This window comes from Hermetia illucens, chromosome 2 (assembly GCF_905115235.1).
Source record: "Hermetia illucens chromosome 2, iHerIll2.2.curated.20191125, whole genome shotgun sequence".
Lineage (NCBI taxonomy): Eukaryota > Metazoa > Arthropoda > Insecta > Diptera > Stratiomyidae > Hermetia > Hermetia illucens.
Genome location: NC_051850.1, coordinates 138948593 through 138967241, shown reverse-complemented (window position 1 = coordinate 138967241; position 18649 = coordinate 138948593). Strand labels below are relative to the sequence as shown.

At 42.1% G+C, this 18649-nt stretch overlaps 1 protein-coding gene across 1 annotated transcript; it reads right to left on the bottom strand.

Annotated features, from left to right (window-relative positions):
• Positions 1 to 6018: 6018 nt before the first annotated feature.
• LOC119650377 lies at positions 6019 to 11894 on the bottom strand. The gene is made up of 4 exons (XM_038053114.1): positions 11539 to 11894; positions 6596 to 6775; positions 6353 to 6541; positions 6019 to 6296 (listed from the first exon to the last, which is right to left on the bottom strand). Exons 1-4 carry the CDS (start codon positions 11743 to 11745, stop codon positions 6105 to 6107), a joined length of 768 nt encoding a protein of 255 aa, XP_037909042.1. The 5' UTR covers positions 11746 to 11894; the 3' UTR covers positions 6019 to 6104.
• Between the last annotated feature and the right edge of the window lie 6755 nt (positions 11895 to 18649).

The following is an 18649-nucleotide window of genomic DNA, read 5'->3' as shown; positions in this document are numbered from 1 at the left end:
TCACTAAGTCCGCAATGTTCAACGTTATATTTGATGTTTGATGAATAAACTTCCATCATTGCAATATTCATTCACACCTCATTCAAAACAAAGAGCATTAAAAGGTGCGTCACCCAGTTGCACCCTGTATCAAGGATCCCTTGCACGGAAGGCCGAAAAACACTTCACAAAGTGAACATTTTCATCTCATCTATCCACTTATTCTTGCATCTTTGAGACAATCTAGAATCAAGCATTGGCCAGTAGTGAACAGCGAACCATCTAGTTTCTGCTATTGCAGGAGCGCTGACGAGATTAAACTTCGGTTGAGTAACTGCCAGGATATGTGACATCTGCCCCTTGGGCACGATAGCGTTCCCGAGAAAATATCCTTCACATGAGTTAGAATACTACGCTTTCGAAAGAGTTCATGAACAAAGCTGAAAATATTTACTTGGAGAGGGAACAACATTTTTAACACTTCTTTTTGTTAAAATTAATAGGTCAACCATTTCGCGTAACACTGCTGGTTAAATAATCCCCAGTCCGTTGTCGTTGATAATTTTATATAAGCTACATTTGCCTGAATACGGACTTCGTTCCTACTTAACCGTGAAAATCTCCAAATGCGACTATGATAGCACAATGGGTGTTGGGTTTATTCCACTACCCCGTAGAAGGTATCCTTCTCCGACTCTGCAGTTTCCTCTATAGGGGCATGAATGTCAACGAGGCTTATTTTCGAAATTGCCTCTCAAGCGCAGAGTAAAGCGATAACAACAGGTTTCATTTTTTGTTGACAAGGAAACCTACTCCGAGCATCACTTGTAACACTGTGCTATTAGCGTTATATTGGGACAGAGTATCAGCTAGCTGCTACGTACCTCCTGTTCTGTTTCATTAAGAAAGAACTCCCAGCGGTCACCACGTGGAGATGGAGAGAGGGTTTGATAGCAGAGCTGTCGGTGTTGGTTCAACAAGTATTTCCAGCTTTTATACTCCATCATGGGTACAAATCCACGTTTTCAGTCTGCAGCCTATACTATTCTTTGACCCACAATAATTCCGCAAGGGTAGAGCAGGAGGACATTGTGGCGCAGTCTGCGTTCCGATAGCGTACAACCGCTGATTCCAGATGGGGAACGCCCACTACCTGCGCTAACTCAAGGAAGATTTAACCTTCCTCCATCAAAATCAAGGAGGATCTGACCTTCGTCAAAATTCAATCACAAGAGCTTTTGGGCACAGGGTTACGATTATTTATAGGGGCACTCTCTATTGGACACTATGCCCCAAGGCGTAGGTACCGTACCATTCGCATTGCCAAAGTTGCGGAAAGGAAGGGGAGACCCTCAGGCACCTTTTTCAATTGCCCAGCCCTAGCTAGGGCCAGGCTGCAGTCACTAAGCAGACAATTCTTTGAAAATGGTTGTAGGACTATGAACGTCTGCCTCCTTCCTTGTCCTTCCACAACGGTAGTGACCATAGATAGTAGCACTAAAACGGCGCATCTACGTCTTCGCGTTTTCACTAGGAAGCGCTTTTCACACGGCTTACTGGCCAGGTTTGCCCTTCAGGCAAGATCTCCAAACTTGACAAGGTATATAAATATATAAAGAGCACCATAATCTGCCCGGTAGTTCTCTATGTCGTGCAAAAAGCTATTGAGGTTAAACTCGAGGGGACCGTATTCGACGGTCAAAAGGGCAGAGGTGCCGCAGGTGTAACTAGAAAAGGGGTCAAATACTTGTTTCTGGGGCTTCTGATAATCAATACCACCTTGCAGTTTTTCTAGTGAAGTCCAATTTCGAGTGTGTATGAAATGGCGTCTCCAAGTTCACTACACTGTTATAAACGTCTTTAATATGCGGCTTATGAGAATAGAAAACAGTGGAGCAACTGTTTAATCGATGGAAAGTCCACAATCCACAAAAGTGCAGGTTGTAAACACATAAAGCTATAATCAGGACAAAAGTAGACATATGAATTTGTATAACCGCAAAGCGGGGGGGGGGGGCAATATGAATGATAAAATGGGTTCTCATATGCAGATTGGCTAGAAAAAAAATTCATATTTAAGGTGCGCTAATATGCTGTTTTATCTGCGTTTGAGTTTACTTTTGCCACTAACATGATACCCTTCATTAACTGATTTTCACATTTCTTTAACTTTCACTCCGTTGCGAGACAAATTCTGCTGGAAACTTTAGGAGTCATATTCGGGATAGTCGGTTAACTCCACACGTTGATGACTGATAAAGTTGTCGTTCTCAAATCGAATGTTTCATGGGAAAGTTTGATAGGCCAACCAAAATCAAACAATTCTCCTGATTCAAAAAAACATTAAAATTCACTATAAGTAGGGCGGCATTTTTATGTCTACCTATATTGAGAACTATTTTCGAGATCGCAGAAATCTTGAAGGTAAAAGTTTTAAAAACTAAAAATAATACGATTCCCCACATGACCCGGCCATATACCGAAACTTTTTCTTTACTTTTTATAACCGGTTGGATGGCCGTTTGCCCACCTCAAATAAATGCCAATGGCTCTCTTCTCCATTTGAATCGTATGAGCAACAACCAGTTGATTTTGTATATTAAATCTGTAGGGGCCATTCCTGCGATAATTCGCCCTGCCTCACCTGATACTGTTTCTCAGCACAATTAGCCAGCACATCGAACTACGGAACCTTCAATTTCACTAAGAGATTTAAATGTCTTACTTTCAACACTTCCGGATCCTTCCAAAGAATCTCATACTTTTTCTGCAACTGCTCGAGCTTCTTTCATGGTATGTGTTGGTCTTTCTTCTGTTTATTTTTCGTTCCTAATCCAATTCACAGTTTTATCCAGTATTTTTACCCAGATGAGAGCCACATATATTTTATTCGATCTCATTACCCCTGCGATAAATAACCAGCGACTATAATTTGACTCCCTTAGTTAGGCTTCATAGATGATGAAAATGAACTACCCTTTGCTGTCTTCTCCGACGCATAGTCTAAGTGCCCCTTCAAGCTCGGCAAAACAGGGTCCCCAGTATGGAATCTTGGGGAATACCTGTATACTTTTGGCCAGTCATCTTTTTTGCACTAAAAAAGCCTCGCCTTAGCCAGAATAAGTAGTCTGAGACAACCAGTTTAGCCAAGTACCCTGAGTCCAACCCTAGTTGATCGATTTAAAGTTAACATTTTCGCTTTTCTCAGTGACTCCCACACAAATCTAATCTGATTAGCAAATTTGGAGGCATTTTTTCGGAATTGGATCGAATGCCTCGGTAACACCAAGGAACGTGTGCTGCAGTGGAAACTCCATTGCAGCATTCTAGCGTCTTATGCCGCAGTTACAAACCAAGATAGTTGATCAACCTTTCCCATCGCCATTCCTTCTAAGGCGCCAGTAGTGTTCCCTGCCATGGTAGGGTACCAAACCGTCCTAGTTTTGTTAGCTCCAGAGTATCGCTTTTTTGCCATTTCCTCCCTTTCTAATACCAAAGAACATCGTTTGATAGTCCTTGTAGGTGTGTGCTCAATCATCTGCCCGACCGTACCTCTAACGAGCTATTAAGATATATTACGTCGGTGATCAGCTCTAACCGTCTACCTTAGAAAATGAGTACGCATCCAACATTGACCAGTGCGCTGTCGAGCCCCGCAAGATTTCAAGTAAAATTTGGCTCTAGTGTCCACCACCTAGTTAGCCCAATACTCTAGCATCCAATATCAAACTACATTACGTTGGCTACATATATCCGAGACCATGACTACAATTTTTCGCATATAGTTGTTTGAGGAATAGTGCTTTTAAAGCTCTACTAGGGTTTTCATGTCATCCTTTGGAGGACAATAAAAACGTCACTCTAGAAATATTTCATACAGATGCTCGCCTGCCTTCATAAATTCAAATTTCTTCATTCGGCTGCACAAACCCTTGGAACTGCCCAATCAGATTCTACTGGACAATGCTGTTCCTGGCCCCAAAATTGTGAAACCAGACCATTGACAAGCCTGTCAATCTCCTCATTGCTAATGACGTTTGAGTACCCTAGCACCAACGTACTCCGTTCAGTCGGAGAAGTTTTAGTCTTAACCAGTGGTAGCTCCACACCAACGGGCATGATATGATGTTACTATTTAGTGCTGACAGTGCAGGTTGAATTCCTAAACGAATTGAAACAGTGCGTCTCAACCATTTTTGTAACATTCTTCTGCTGCAAAATGGGATATATAAGTCTAGCAAGTCAGATTCAAAATTTTTCAAACAACTTTCAGAACTCTTCAAACTAACTTCAGATTTTTCCAAGTCAATTTCAGAATTTTTTACACTTTTCCACTTCCAATTCAGAATTTTTTACAATATTTTACTATAAAGTTTTATACTTTTTACGGCTGGATAAGGATGGTGCTGGGATTCTTTGAAAAAAGTCTGGAATGCCCATCATTTTTAACGAATCGGTCTAATGGTCTAATGGCGTCCTCCGCGACGGGTAAGTGTCTGAAAGTAATAGCAAATCCACAATTTAAACTTCTTAATAGTTAGGAAGTCCCCTCGGTTCTCAGTGGATATTAAGGCAAGTTCTATAATCTGGTTTTCCGAAAACACTGCTAAGCTCGACACGCCTTACCCGTCAGTAAAAATTTTTAAGTCTGTAATGCAAAAAGACCATTGTCCATTTGTCGACCATTCGTTTCTTTTGGTAATTACGATGGGGTTTATCATCAATGATAAATCTGGAAATATGATATCATGATCAGCAGGTACCACAGCAACCTGATGTTTGCCCTCAAATGAATGAGGGGGCCGATTTAAAATAACCTTGAATGCGACGGAAAGTGCAGTCTCATCGCTCCAGTGACACTTAGGAAACCGATAAATTCATACATCGAAATTGCCGTGGTGAACGTCCTCATGTCTTATCCATCGCAAGTCCCCACAGGCAGAATATGATGCTTCCATGTTAGCTTGAAGTCGAGGTGTAAACCTCAATATCCTGTGAAAGTCTCTTTTTCCATTTGACAATTACCTCTTGTAGCTTTCGCCCCCACCGTAGCTACTTAACTACTAAGACACTGGATATCGGCAATCAACTCCCAAAAACCGCTGATGTTGTTTTTGTAACTCTGCTTCGTAAAAAATACCCTTCTTTTTCTACATATTTGATTTACTTTTCTGAGTATCTCTCTCATAACCTTCTTTAACCACTGAGGACGTTCTACTCCTATCTACCAAACCTGCGCATAAGTAAGTCTATGTGCACATACCTCCTTGTCCGGATGAAGGTACAAGTGATAAAAGAGTTGATACGCTCCTTTGTGAAGCGTGGGGCAATTTCGCAGCCCCTTTTCTAATTTTTTTCCCTCAGATTCACTAGATCAAATCTATTCCAAAATTCAGTAAAATTTCCGAAAATCGATCATACATAACCCCACTGAAATGTCCCTTCGAGGCCGACTTGTGTGTCTCTGTGCTAGTCAGATTAAGGAAGGCAGATCTGGTTCGCAGGACACTTCAGGCACCCTCAGATCATATATAACAATTGCCATTGATGTAAAATCCAAATATAATGAGAGGCAACCGCGAAAAAATAATAAAACTAACGTGAAACTATAAAAGGAAAGGAAAAAGTGGCAAGACCCCGTGCGTAGTCGAATACTCGTAAGCACCAACACCGCGTTTCAATGGGGGAAATCATAATAGGTGGCATCCTCAACCTCATTATATTTCTACCACAGGAGAAGCGAATAGGGAAACAATATGTTTTTAACTTATTAAAAAATTTGTGGTTCACCCTGGGCTGATCTTGAGTGACTAAAGTATTTCAGCATAATTTATTAATCGAACCTTATCGTGGATCTTACATGCTTGAGAACTGATAGAACTACGCTATGATAGTCTAGTGCTCCAGATCTAACCACTAAGCCACTGATAAAAAACAGCATCTTGTTGAACAAATCCAAATCTATCATCTATTTTGATTCCAAAGCACTTTTAAAAAACTTATAGTTATGTACATTTTTGTGGTACGTTTTTTCGCAACAATCAGTCGTGCAGACGCAATTTAATTTCAATGCAAAATTAAAATAGTCCACAGCGTTAAAAACCAAAATTTTGTATATTTGCCGTTTACGATTTTTCTGAACTGTCGCATTTTTTTGTGGGAATAAAAGACAATTCGAATACATTTGGCCGTGTTTGGTATATTTCGACAAACATGTGGATTATCCATTCGCACATCTTGATAAGATTTTTCCAGCAAGTTTGTGCAATTAGTGCGCCGTTCTCGGCGCTATGTTGGTGTGAATCGAAAAGTGTTAACTAGAAATGAACTTCATGAAAAGATGGATCAAATTTTACACTCACTCCCAACATACGGTCTTGGTACTCTTTTGGAAACACAGAACAATAGATCGATTATCAGCAATCATAATGACAAAAAGATATTCGCGGTCTTCGTAAACCATATGCCACATGTCCAATCCATCTCTTAAAACGCTGAATAGCTTTTCACTAGCATGTTTTTTATAGCCACTGACGACGGGCAAATGTGTATGAACGTAGAACTAAAAAGATTCAAAGTGGCCAGTAATTAACAGATGGACAATGAATAAGGTTACCCATTCTTCTAGATTCTTTAATAATTTCTTCAAAGCTTCCATGGCTTCAGGGATGTTGAGGTTAACATTAGTTAACTTCCCTTCGTTATAAAGTCGTGCGTAATTAGCGTTCCCATCCAGAATTGCTTTCGCGAATGTTTCAACGACTTCATACGGAAGGCGACTTGAATTTGTAACCGTCTGAAAAGTAAAATAATATTCAAATTGAAAAGGTTTTTCTTGGATCGGTTCTCCAGATTAAAATCGGGCATGGCCTATTCTTGAAAATATTTTTACAGAAGTGACCGTCACATTTACACATGGAGTATTCCTTTCCTTTCCTTTATATTTGACTATTAACAAACAATTTTTTACCGTTTCAACATTGTTGCACTTTAGAATTTTAAATAAAAAAAGAAATAAGGGAGAAAACAGATATTGGTGGTATGTTCTCCCATGTTAATTACTTCCTTACTTCCAGCAATGGTGCCTTGCCGGTGTCAATGGAATCTCCCAATGATAATCGGGTGTCGGGTGTAGAGGGTGGCAAAATGCATGTTTTTCAACGGTTTTTCGCAAATAATTCGAAAAGCATGCATTTCATGTAGAAATATTAAAGGATTTCTCAAAAGAAATTTTATATTTAGTGGATCGATTAAAAAAAGTAAGCCGTATATGGAAAAAATGTTTATTAATTATTAAAATACACTTTTTGGGGATTTATTTCTTCAAAATAATATCGTCTAAATGTAGACCCTCGCGTTCTCGGCACTCATTTAATCGAACAGCAAAATTATTTATGAGGATGATGATGCAGGTGGACTCAGGGATGGCGGCCATTTCGTGACGGATATTTTCTTTCAAATGCGCCGGTGAAGTTGATTTATTGGCTTAAACTTTAGATTTAAGATAACCTCATAGGAAAAAGTCCATTGGGGGTAAATCTGGACTGCGTGGAGGCCAATTTCTGTCACCTCTCCGGGAGATCACTTTGCCTGCGAAAATTTCACGAACACGTGGCAGAGACATATTGGACGTGTGTGCAGTTGCTCCGTCCTGTTGGAACCATGTTCTTTGGTTATAATCAGGAAAGTTTTGCAGTTCAGGTGCGAAGAAGTTGTCTAACATCTCCACATAACGCTCTGAATTCACTGTAACTGCACGCCCCCTTTCGTCTTCAAAAAAGTAAGGGCGGATAATTCCTCGCGCCGATATCGCGGCCCATACGGTCGCTTTGGTCGAATGTAGGGGTTTCTAATGTTTGCGTTTCGGTTTCGTTGCACTCCAGTAGCGGCAGCTCTGCTTATTTACGTGGCCATTAAGATGCAAATGTACCTCATCCGAAAACAAAATGTTGGTAAACGTTGAAAATCGCTCAATCACCTGATTTACGAAATTAAGCCTCTGACTGGCATCTTGGAGCTTTAATTCTTGCACCAATTGAATTTTGTAGCTTTAGGTCTTTTTGCATAATGCGATGTAATGATGATCTATGCACATTTAAAGCACTTGCGCGCTTCCGAATTGAAAGGTTCGGGTCGTCACGCACAGACTGATTAACATTCTCCACGTTTTCTACCGTTCTTGATGACCTAGGTCGCCCGGATTTTGATTGATCCAGCGTTGTACCAGTCTCTTCAAACTTTTTAACCCAATGTCGAATGAGAGGAAGACTTGGCGCATCATTTAAGTGGCGAAAACCTCGAATACTGCAGAATTTTCTACTCTCGCACGCACAATGCGCGGTCTGCTCCCGAGAAACGGTCCATACCGACTGAATTCCCAAGAGCCAGGCTACCGATTGAAATAGCCCCCGCGCCCCTCGGATACGTTGCGTTCACGCAGTAAGCTAAATAATTATAAAATTTCTTTTGAGACACCTTGTATTAAGCAGAAACAACGTATATTTTTTTGTAAGTACAATATGGACCAAGTTACGGTTCGTCAAATGTAAATTCTAAAGTTTTAAAAAATTTAATACTTTCAAGGTCAAACCACGCAAAATTAGTAACTTTCGGTGGAAATTGATCTAAAGCTCTTTTAAAGTGATTTAAAAGGCCTTTAAAATCAGGTATGTTTTTCAGCGGGATAAATAGTAACGAAACTATGATCAAAATAATGTAATTACCTGAATTTTTTATGTAAAAATCAATAAAAAAGTAAAACCTTGTTTTCTCATATAAATTGAAAGTAAGCCGAATACTTTGAGAATCTAATTTGGTGAATATAAAGTGCGAAATTTCGGAGAAATTTTTATTTCTAAACAAAGAAATCATTTTTTTTAAATATATCTCTTCTCTTACTTAAATATTAAGCTAGCAGTTTTTCGCTATCATTTTTATTTTTTGAGATATTGTTGAAAAAATGATTTGCTTTTTGGAAAAATTAAAAAAAAAAAATTGGGGTAAATCACATTTTTTTCGAAACACGCATATCCAAAGAATTTTCAGAATTTAATTCAAGGGGTTAAATACAGTAGATTGTCGGATTCGACTTACTTTCAATTTAGATGAGAAAACTAAGTTTTGCTTTTATTGATTTTTACGTAAAAAATTCAGACAATTACCTTATTTTGATCATAGGTCCGTTATTATTTATCGTACTGACTTCTATCATGCCTCATTTTAAAGCCCTGTTCAAGCACTTTTTTAGAACAATCTCCACCAATAGTTACTTATTTTGCGTCATTTGACTTTGAAGCTAATAATTTTTTTTAAACATTACGAATCTACGTTTGACGAGCCATAACTCTGCCCATATTGTACTTATCATCACTAATACCATTTCTATATTAAATACATGGGTTTCGAGTTATTTGTGAAAAACCGTTGGAAAACATACATTTTTTTCGATGAAAAAAACGGCATGTTTGAACAGGAATAATTTTTTGCTTTGAATAGATTTAATCGATTTCTGTGGTTATTTTGAAAGAAAAAAAAATGCCCACGCCGGGGGGTGGGGTGCCACTCATCGGCGCTATATAACTTTTATTTCTTATATCATCCGACACCGCCACGCCCAATTTCATGTCAATCAGTCTTGACTGAAAGAATTCGGAGGACGCACTCGATTTGCGGCTTTAATGACTGGACTATGAGCCGGCTTAAACTAAGTTCCCTGCACTGAGTGATATTTCATTATTTGCATTGTAAATGAGGCCTAAATCTTGTGTTTAACTTAAGTATCCTGCTAAGCAAACGTCGTCGGTAATTCAGCATTCCTTCGAAAGTGACTGCTTGTCCAATTGTTCGTGAAGAAGAAAAGGACACCTCCAGGATTAAGGGCTCATACACATTGCGTTTACCCGCGTAGACTTCTAAACGCGCAGCTTGACGCTTTTTGATTTTGATATGTAACCTCGCACACTTGTACGCACTAAAACCCAACGAAATTTCAAACGCGCTGATTAAATGTAGAGCTGCAGCCCGATCTGCGGTTAGCCGCACTAGGCGTTTGTAATGCGCGGCTAACCTCTAGTTCTAGTGCGCAGGAGTACTTCGTAAGCATGGAATTCGACAAGAAGTAATTTATAGTTGATACACTCACGAAATTTTGTATCTTGTCGTTTGATGGTTTTAGATAATTTCTGAAGTAATTTATTAAATGACGCAACACTCATTCTCACATAATGGGAAAACGTATTCTGCTGGTTTCTTAGTTCTGAGGTGCTTGGAGTAAAGGATGAATTCAATATTTCTTGCTTTGCTTTCGCCTTTTAAATGGTAGTATAAATAGATAGCACTAGCTAACTCAACGGCGTACATTTCGTTTGTGAACAGAATGTCCATCGTTTGGGAGTCCAATCGCACCATTTACACGGTTGGCCAATCGGTCATCATCATCATCATCAACGGCGCAACAACCGGTATCCGGTCTAGGCCTGCCTTAATAAGGAACTCCAGACATCCCGGTTTTGCGCCGAGGTCCACCAATTCGATATCACTAAAAGCTGTCTGGCAACCTGACCTACGCCATCGCTCCATCTTAGGCAGGGTCTGCCTCGTCTTCTTTTCCTACCATAGATATTGCCCTTATAGACTTTCCGGGTGGGATCATCTTCATCCATACGGATTAAGTGACCCGCCCACCGTAACCTATTGAGCCGGATTTTATCCACAACCGGCCAATCGGTAGTCAACTTAACTGCGTCGCGCTGCTAGCTGCGGCACGCAACACATAAAAGATAATGACCCCTCAAAGTGGGGTTTTTTTAAAATTTCATCATGGAAAAATCTGAATTTTCAACCCTTTCCCGGGAAGAAGAGACAATGAGGAGGATATGTAGTGGTCTTCCACCCTCAAAAACTCATGGCACCTCAAAGTTGGGCTATTTTCATGTCTATATGGTTGGATTTAATTTCGAACTCCAACCACGCAACGGTAAAGGCGACAATGAAGGAAAAAGAGGGGGATCACCTCTCTCAAACTCCGTTGGAAAATGGTTCCGGTCAGGCGCTCTTAAAAAATTATGACGTCTAAAATGGGGAGAGGGAGCTCTATTACACCAACCTATTCTCTGGTAGTAAGCATTTTTGATATGGTGATGATATATGATGATGATTATCCACTTCATTTGTCAATCAATTGTGCATTGTTCGGCAATTTAATCACCTTATTACGCGGTTGAACAAACGCCAGTCATTTCAACCGCGGCTAGCCAAGTTACCCAACCACTTCTTTTCTTACGGAAAAGGCTAAAAAGGAGGGTCTGCCGAAATGACATCAAAAAACGTGCGGAAACTTCATTATGACAATGCTCCCAACCCTAGTATCTACCTTGACAACAATTTTGATATAGGTACAAATGATAAAGAACTGATTTTCGCCATATTACGATTTGGGGGGCTGTCAAATAACGAGGTCATTGCTCACTAGTAATCGGTGATCTATTTTCTTAGTTTTAATATAAACACAATGCAGACGCCGTCTATATGCGGTTCAGTGGATAAGAGGCTACAACTTACCTTTATGCGACCCTGAGCAATTTTTTGTGCCGTTAGAACTGTTATTAATGTGCATGAATTTGTTCCCCTATGGGCATGTTTTCCGTATTGTCCTTGTGAGAACTCCCTTTCAAACCACCAAACCGACACACCATTCACGTTCTCATAGTCATAGGCCGGAAAGAAAGGTATACCGTTTTGGGGTCCTGCATCTTTTTCGAAGAACATGCCCGGGTGTTTTTTGGTGACTTTGAATTTGCACTGTCCTAAAAAAGATTTCAAGGCATTAATTTAAAACACTAAAATTTTGCATTGATACAAAATGTAATCGAAACATGACGTGTGATTTAATGCCATTCGTTGGACACGATTCCTTGGATCAATGACGGCGCTTGGCCGAGTAATTGTTGGAAGTCGTCCTGTGTAGGTAGGATTTTCTGATACCACAAATACAATACAAATGAAAGATATCTACTATACAGCGAGATATATTTGCCTTGATAATAATGTAATTTCTGCCCTTTTGAAAATAAATTTCGTAATTTATCTGAAGACAAAACAATCTTGAGAAACTTTGGGAAGGGATGTACATAATGTAAACTGTAGCCTTCAACATAAAGTTGTTATATTGTTATATACATTATATATTTGGACCAATGGATAGAACTGTGTCAGATGATGTGCAGATGTGCAAAAAGCATTCTTACAAATCTGCACTATTTCCATTCACACTGTGGAAATATTCTACTAAATGCAAGGGTCAGAAAAAATATGGATTTTAACGTGTTTGGGCTTCGATTTTCCCTAAGACAAAGACTGATATGATGCACCTTAAATGCGGAAGCCGATCGACGAACACCAGAGGTCAAATTCTGTTGGAGTCATTTGCGGAGCTGAACATCGTGCTGGCCAACGTTGGATGCGTGCCCACCTTTCGAGGAAGAGGGTCGGGTTCGATCGTTGACCTGACATTTGTTAGCACTTCACTGGTGAGGGGGATGGCTTGGCAAGTGAGTGAGCATTACACCCACAGTGACCACCAGGCCATCTTCCTCCATATTGGGAACCGGGGAAGCAGTCAACGACGCTCTGGAGGTGAAAAGGCTAAGGCGGTTGGCAGTTCTATCGGAGCTTTCGACGAAGAGACATTCCTGGCCGCATTGGAGGGAGCCCATGATCCGGATGGAACAGCGGTGGAAAGGGTCACACAGCTGTCTCAGCGTGTAACGGAAGCATGCGACGCTACGATGCCACGACGACGTTTGCACCACGGCAAGAGGCCAAACTACTGGTGGAACACGGAGATCGCTACCTTGAGATCCTCTTGTCTCCGAGCGAGGAGACTTTCCCACAGGACAAGGGGAAGGCCGGAGCACCAGGAGCGTGAGGAGGAATACAGGGATATGCGAAGCAACCTTAAGAAGGCCATTTCGGAGAAGCAAGCGGGAATGCTACCAGAAGCTCTGCATGGAGGCTAATACGAATCCGTGGGGTACAGCCTACCAAGTTGTAATGAAGAAGATCCGCGGGCGAAAATCACCTCAGGTGACATGCCCACGGCTCTTGTTGCAAATAATTGCAACTCTTTTCCCGCAGCAGGAGCAGGACGAAAGAGAACCCCAACTGGCAGCTCAGCAGGACGTCTTCTCGATCCCTGATGTTACCGAAGAGGAACTTTGGGAAATCTGCAGACGTATTGGGGACAGCAAGGCTCCGGGATTGGACGGAATTCCGAACGGGGCTCTGAAGGTGGCGGTCAAGGCCAGACCAAGGTGGTTCGCAAGCACATTCGACTCGTGCATGGCGGAAGGAGTGTTTCCCGCCCAGTGGAAGAGGCAGAAGCTGGTCTTGCTACCGAAGCCTCGAAAACCACCCGGCGTGCCCTCTTCATATCGCCCTATTTGTCTCTTAGACACCATGGGGAAGATGTTGGAGAGGGTGATATACAACAGGCTGCTCCCGTTCATCGAGCTTGCGGGTGGTCTTTCAGAGCGGCAATATGGGTTTCGGCGAGCCCGTTCTACGGTCGATGCAGTAGCAAAGGTCGTGGAATTGGCTCGAAATGCAATGGCCATGGGCAAATGCTGTGCTCTGGTGACGCTGGACGGCAAAAATGCTTTTAACTCAGCCAACTGGGGCTGGATTAAGGGCGCTTTGGCCAAACTGGGTGTTCCTAGCTACTTGGCTCGGCTCATCGAGAGTTACTTTTCGGACAGACTTCTCTGGTACGAGACGGACGACGGGCCGAAGGAGTACATTGTGACAGCAGGTGTGCCTCAAGGTTCTGTATTGGGACCGCTGCTGTGGAACATAATGTACGACGGAGTGCTTGGCCTTCGCGTGCCGGAGGAGACAACGCTGATTGGTTTTGCGGACGACTTGGCGGTAGTTGCAATTGCAAAGCATCCCGAGGACGTGGAGCTCTATGCAAATGAAGCCATTCATACCATCAAGTCATGGTTACGAATGGCCAAGCTGGACCTGGCGGACGAAAAGACGGAGGCGGTCCTCATTACCAACCGTAGGAAGAACAACACGGTTACCATCCGGGTTGGTAATCGTGAGGTCGTCTCAAAATCCGTTGTCAAATACCTGGGGGTGATGATCGATGCCAAGCTGAGTTTCAAGGGACACTTGGATTATGCGCGAGAGAAGGCAGCAAATGCCAGCTCATCTCTTGCAAGGATGATGCCTAACGTGGGAGGGCCGAAGTATAGTCGCAGGCTACTCATCGCGGGAGTGGTGAGGTCGATCCTGCTATACGCGGCCCCTGTCTGGGTGGGAGCGTTGAACCACGCTGTCAACCGGAGGAAGATATGTTCGGCATACCGGCCAATTGCGCTAAGGTTGTGCAGCGCATTTAGGACGGCGTCGACGGTGGCAGTGTGTGTTATCGCAGGAATGATCCCTATAGATCTTCTAGCGAGCGAGGCACACTGGCTCTATGAAAAACTGAAGGCAAATCCAGCCGAGGTGAATGCGGATTTCCGAAAAGCCATCAGGAGAGAGTTGTGTGGCAAGTGGCGACAACGATGGGATAACTCCGACAAGGGCAGGTGGACCCATACATTGATCCCGTGCATCGAGAAATGGGTCAACCGAAAGCACGGAGAATTGAATTACCACCTGACACAGTTCCTTACGGGACACGGTGGCTATAGGAAGTACTTGCATTGCTTCGAGTTGGACGAGCCTCCCAACTGTCCTGAATGCGGTGCTACACTCGAGGACCCGGAGCACGCTATGTTCCATTGTCCCAGATTTCTGCAGCAGAAAAGGAGGTTGAACAGCATCTTAGGGGCGAACATCGAGCCCTTCAACCTAGTGGAAGAGATGTTGAAGTCGGAGGAAAACTGGATGGCGGTAAATGAGGCAGTAGCCGTGGTGCAGACAAAACTCCTGGAGTTGGATCGAGCTCGGAAGGCGGCGCGACGGAAACGTGACATGAACCAGAGCCTCCCCCGCGAAGTAATACTTCACGGTGGTCCCGCGGGGAGGGGCGGAAAAGTGGGGGTGGTTTTAGTGGGTGTGAATCCCACACACTGCTGCAACCTGGCGCAGCAGCGTCTTTCTAAGATTTCCACCTCCATCCATAAAAAAAAAAAAAAAAAAAAAAATGTGGTGCTAAGTTGAATTATTAGTTATGATATGTCATGCTTCACATGGACTCTATGTATATGTATCCTAGCCCCGCTTCCAGTTTTAAAGTTTTTGTGTAAGACAAAACCTTACTAAATTCTGTTCCTTAGAGCCCGGTTGATTTAAAATCAGATCTCCAATTGAACCAAACCCCCCTTTGGGATAGGTGTTATATACCCTTCTTTGGCCAGAAATATATTTAATTAGGCGAAAGCTTCTTATAAACTGCGCCCTCTTGCGTTAGTCCCTTTGCTGTCCCACTCGACGCTCACGTATTGAGGTCTCCGGCTATCACCCTTGGACTTCATCCTCTTGCGTCAATTGTCTAACAAATCTTCAAATTCTCCGACAAGTCTTCAACTTGTCTAAAACGTCTTCAAATTCTGACAATATGAGGCTCGATGGAGAGTAGCAGCTGTGCACAAATACGCGGCTTATTTTTGCCCATACAAAGCCACTAGCCACCTGACCCATGGTATAGTATATTGTATGGCTTTCAGCCGAATCTATGACCCATACAGCACCATTCACTTATGATGTCAATCTCCATCTCGGATTTGTAAGTGGTCTGCGCAAGCAATCTTGTGCGACCCTGCAATGATTGAGGTTTATTTGAATTAACTTCATTTTTTCATTGCAGTTACCACCTTCCTGAATTCCGGACATTTCCCACTTCTGTCAATATGCCGATTTTCCCGTCCCTCCTTTCCTTCGCATAAAATACATTTGAGGTCCTTTTTGCAATGCCTGGTAACATGTCTTTTCTCCCCACACCTTCGACATCGATCGCTAATACGTGTCCAAATATCAGGCATTTGAAGCATCTCTTTAGTGAGATCTGTTCCTTTAGACGGCGAAAAACTCATCGAATTCGAACATTCCCTACGGCCAACAGCTTCCGCGCTGCCTCCATTGGCAATCGCATTGTAGCCGTCTGAGTATCATGACCTATTGTTAGATTCACAATGGATTCTTCCCCGAATTCCTCCAACAAGAATTGTTGTTTCAAGGCAGTGCAGATTTGTTCTCTGGATGTCACCTCATTGTGATCCTTGCACTCTATCGATTTGAGAACGTACCGCGACAGTCTCCCCATACTAGGACATAACTTGGTTACGAGAACCGTCAGTTTTTCCTATGCCAGATTTTTTTCAGCTTAAACATTAAGATTCCTTTCTGGGTCCTTCGGATTCTGCTGACACTTAGCTCTACGCTTGGGCCATCAACAGCTCTCTTGCTGCTGATTACAATTGCCTCTGGGCGAATTCGCAGCTTTGGTTTCTTCTTCCTCGGTTTTCGCTCCGCTAGCCGACGTTCCATGGTGGAATATATTTTCTCCTCTCTGAAATTTTACCCCGTTTGTTGGACTGGTGAGAATGCCTTTTTTCCATTTAGGGGCCCGTTGATTCTCTAAAGACTACCCGTCTTTGTCTTGCGCTCTTTTACTTGGCGGATGGTCAATGGGCTTGCGAATTGGTATCCCTTGGGTCGCCCATGACACTGTTGGGACAACAGGTTTTGGGTTTTGCTTAGGTATTCTTCCTTCCTCTTGCAATCTATCTGATGATCTCACCAGGTTCGTATTGGTTGTGCTTGTCCTTGATGAGTTCTGAGAGCTCAGCTATTTTAGTTCCCACTTTCATGGCAGGCAGTTTTTTCGGATCAGTTCTATTTTCTCGGTGAGTCTTGACCAGATTTCTTCACCTTTATCATTTACTGAGCTCCCATAAGATTTCTCTTTTGGCGTCTTTGGCGTTGGAGGAGATTTTAAAATGGACGAGTTTCTTCTGAAAGGGTCCACTTTCCGGTCCTGGAGTATATCTTGAACAGATCGCATTTTTTTCGTCAGCGATCTCCTTTCATCTCATCATTCTTCATTGCGGTCGATGTATATCAACGGCCTCAATCACTCCTAAAAACCGCCGGTACTGAAATTCCGAGCCACTGCGCCGCAACTTTACAGCTTTTCTCATTGTTCATGGTTGGTTTCATGTTCTGGGTGTCCTTCCCATAGTAATTTTAGCCCACGCAGCAGAGATCTGCAAACACCAATCCATGCACTGTTTGGAAAGAAAGTACATGAACACATATTTACACATCAATAGGTATACTTTGCCCGTTCTATCCGTTGCGCCTGATGGAATATCTAACAACTCCTCACAGGTCTGTCTGTCGAAAGTGAACATTTCTTTCATGCACTTATTCTCACAAACCGCCCAACCAAAATATCTGTTTCTTCTGTGAATATCACAATAAAATGAATAAGAGGAAATACGAATTTCATATTCATTGGTAGCTATGTAGAAATGACACAGTGCTGCATCCAAATATTCCTACAGAAGAAATATACAAAACCTTTCATACCCGAAGCGAGCAGCGACTGTTTTTCGACTAGTTTATTTTAAATCCATCATCCATCGGTGTACCATAATGTGTGACGTCCCTAATTATCGTGGTCTCAACTTTGGGGGCAAAGCTATTGTTTTCAATAGCGTACAATCATAGTCCATCTCTAAAGTTGGGTTTGTAATTTTGTTAGCATCTTTGCCAGAGGTTATGTGTGAGTGTACATGCGGCGTAACTGAACCAGGTTCACACATGTAACCTGGTTGCCAACGAATTTACGTACGTGCTTTTGTGCAAGGAGTAAAGTGGAAATACGTCAAGATGCGTTAGATCAATTTACCAATGCGTTAATAGACGGCGTTTGTTTATTTAGGATGAACACTGTATTTATCTCGTTGGTATGTATGTATAAATGTGTATCTTGGAGTTTGGCAAAATATGACGGAATGTTTTGTATTCTTAGCTATGTACGAATGGAAAATTGTCCATAGAGAGTTTCTCACATAAGATGAACACAAAACCTTTATACCGGAAGCACCTAGCTTCCGGTATCCCGACTTGTTCCAGCTTTTCCAGGATGACTTCATCCTGTTTCTGAGCCCTGATAATAACTAAAACTACAATGACCAACGAATACACTGCTAGCTTACCAGGCTACCCTCACTACGGAATATTGGCCACTTTAATTCTACTCTTCCAATGCTCGTACGTCCCAATCCTTGTCAAAATCCATCACGACACTACCATTTTCTGATGGCCAATTCTCGTTAGCTACCTCGTCAGTATAAGAAAACTTTAGTCACATTAACAGGCATCTTATAATCCTCCCAGATATAGCTTCCTTAATCTTAATCTATTTCGACATTACGCGTCATGAGGACGCCATAGCCCAATATATTGTAACTTAATATAATTTCATTAATTAATAATTTCTTTTTGCAGGAGTTGAAATTTTGAATATCATCCCTAAATTACTGCATTCGTAGCGGACACTTTTTCATTAGCTGGAAAAGTATACGCACTGTTGCCGTTGCAACGAAGCAAGTACACTATCCCACTTATCAACAGATAATAATAGTCTCGAGGGAGGTTACACTGCGCCCTAAAAGAACTATTGCGTAATATATATTAACCGATAGATGAATAC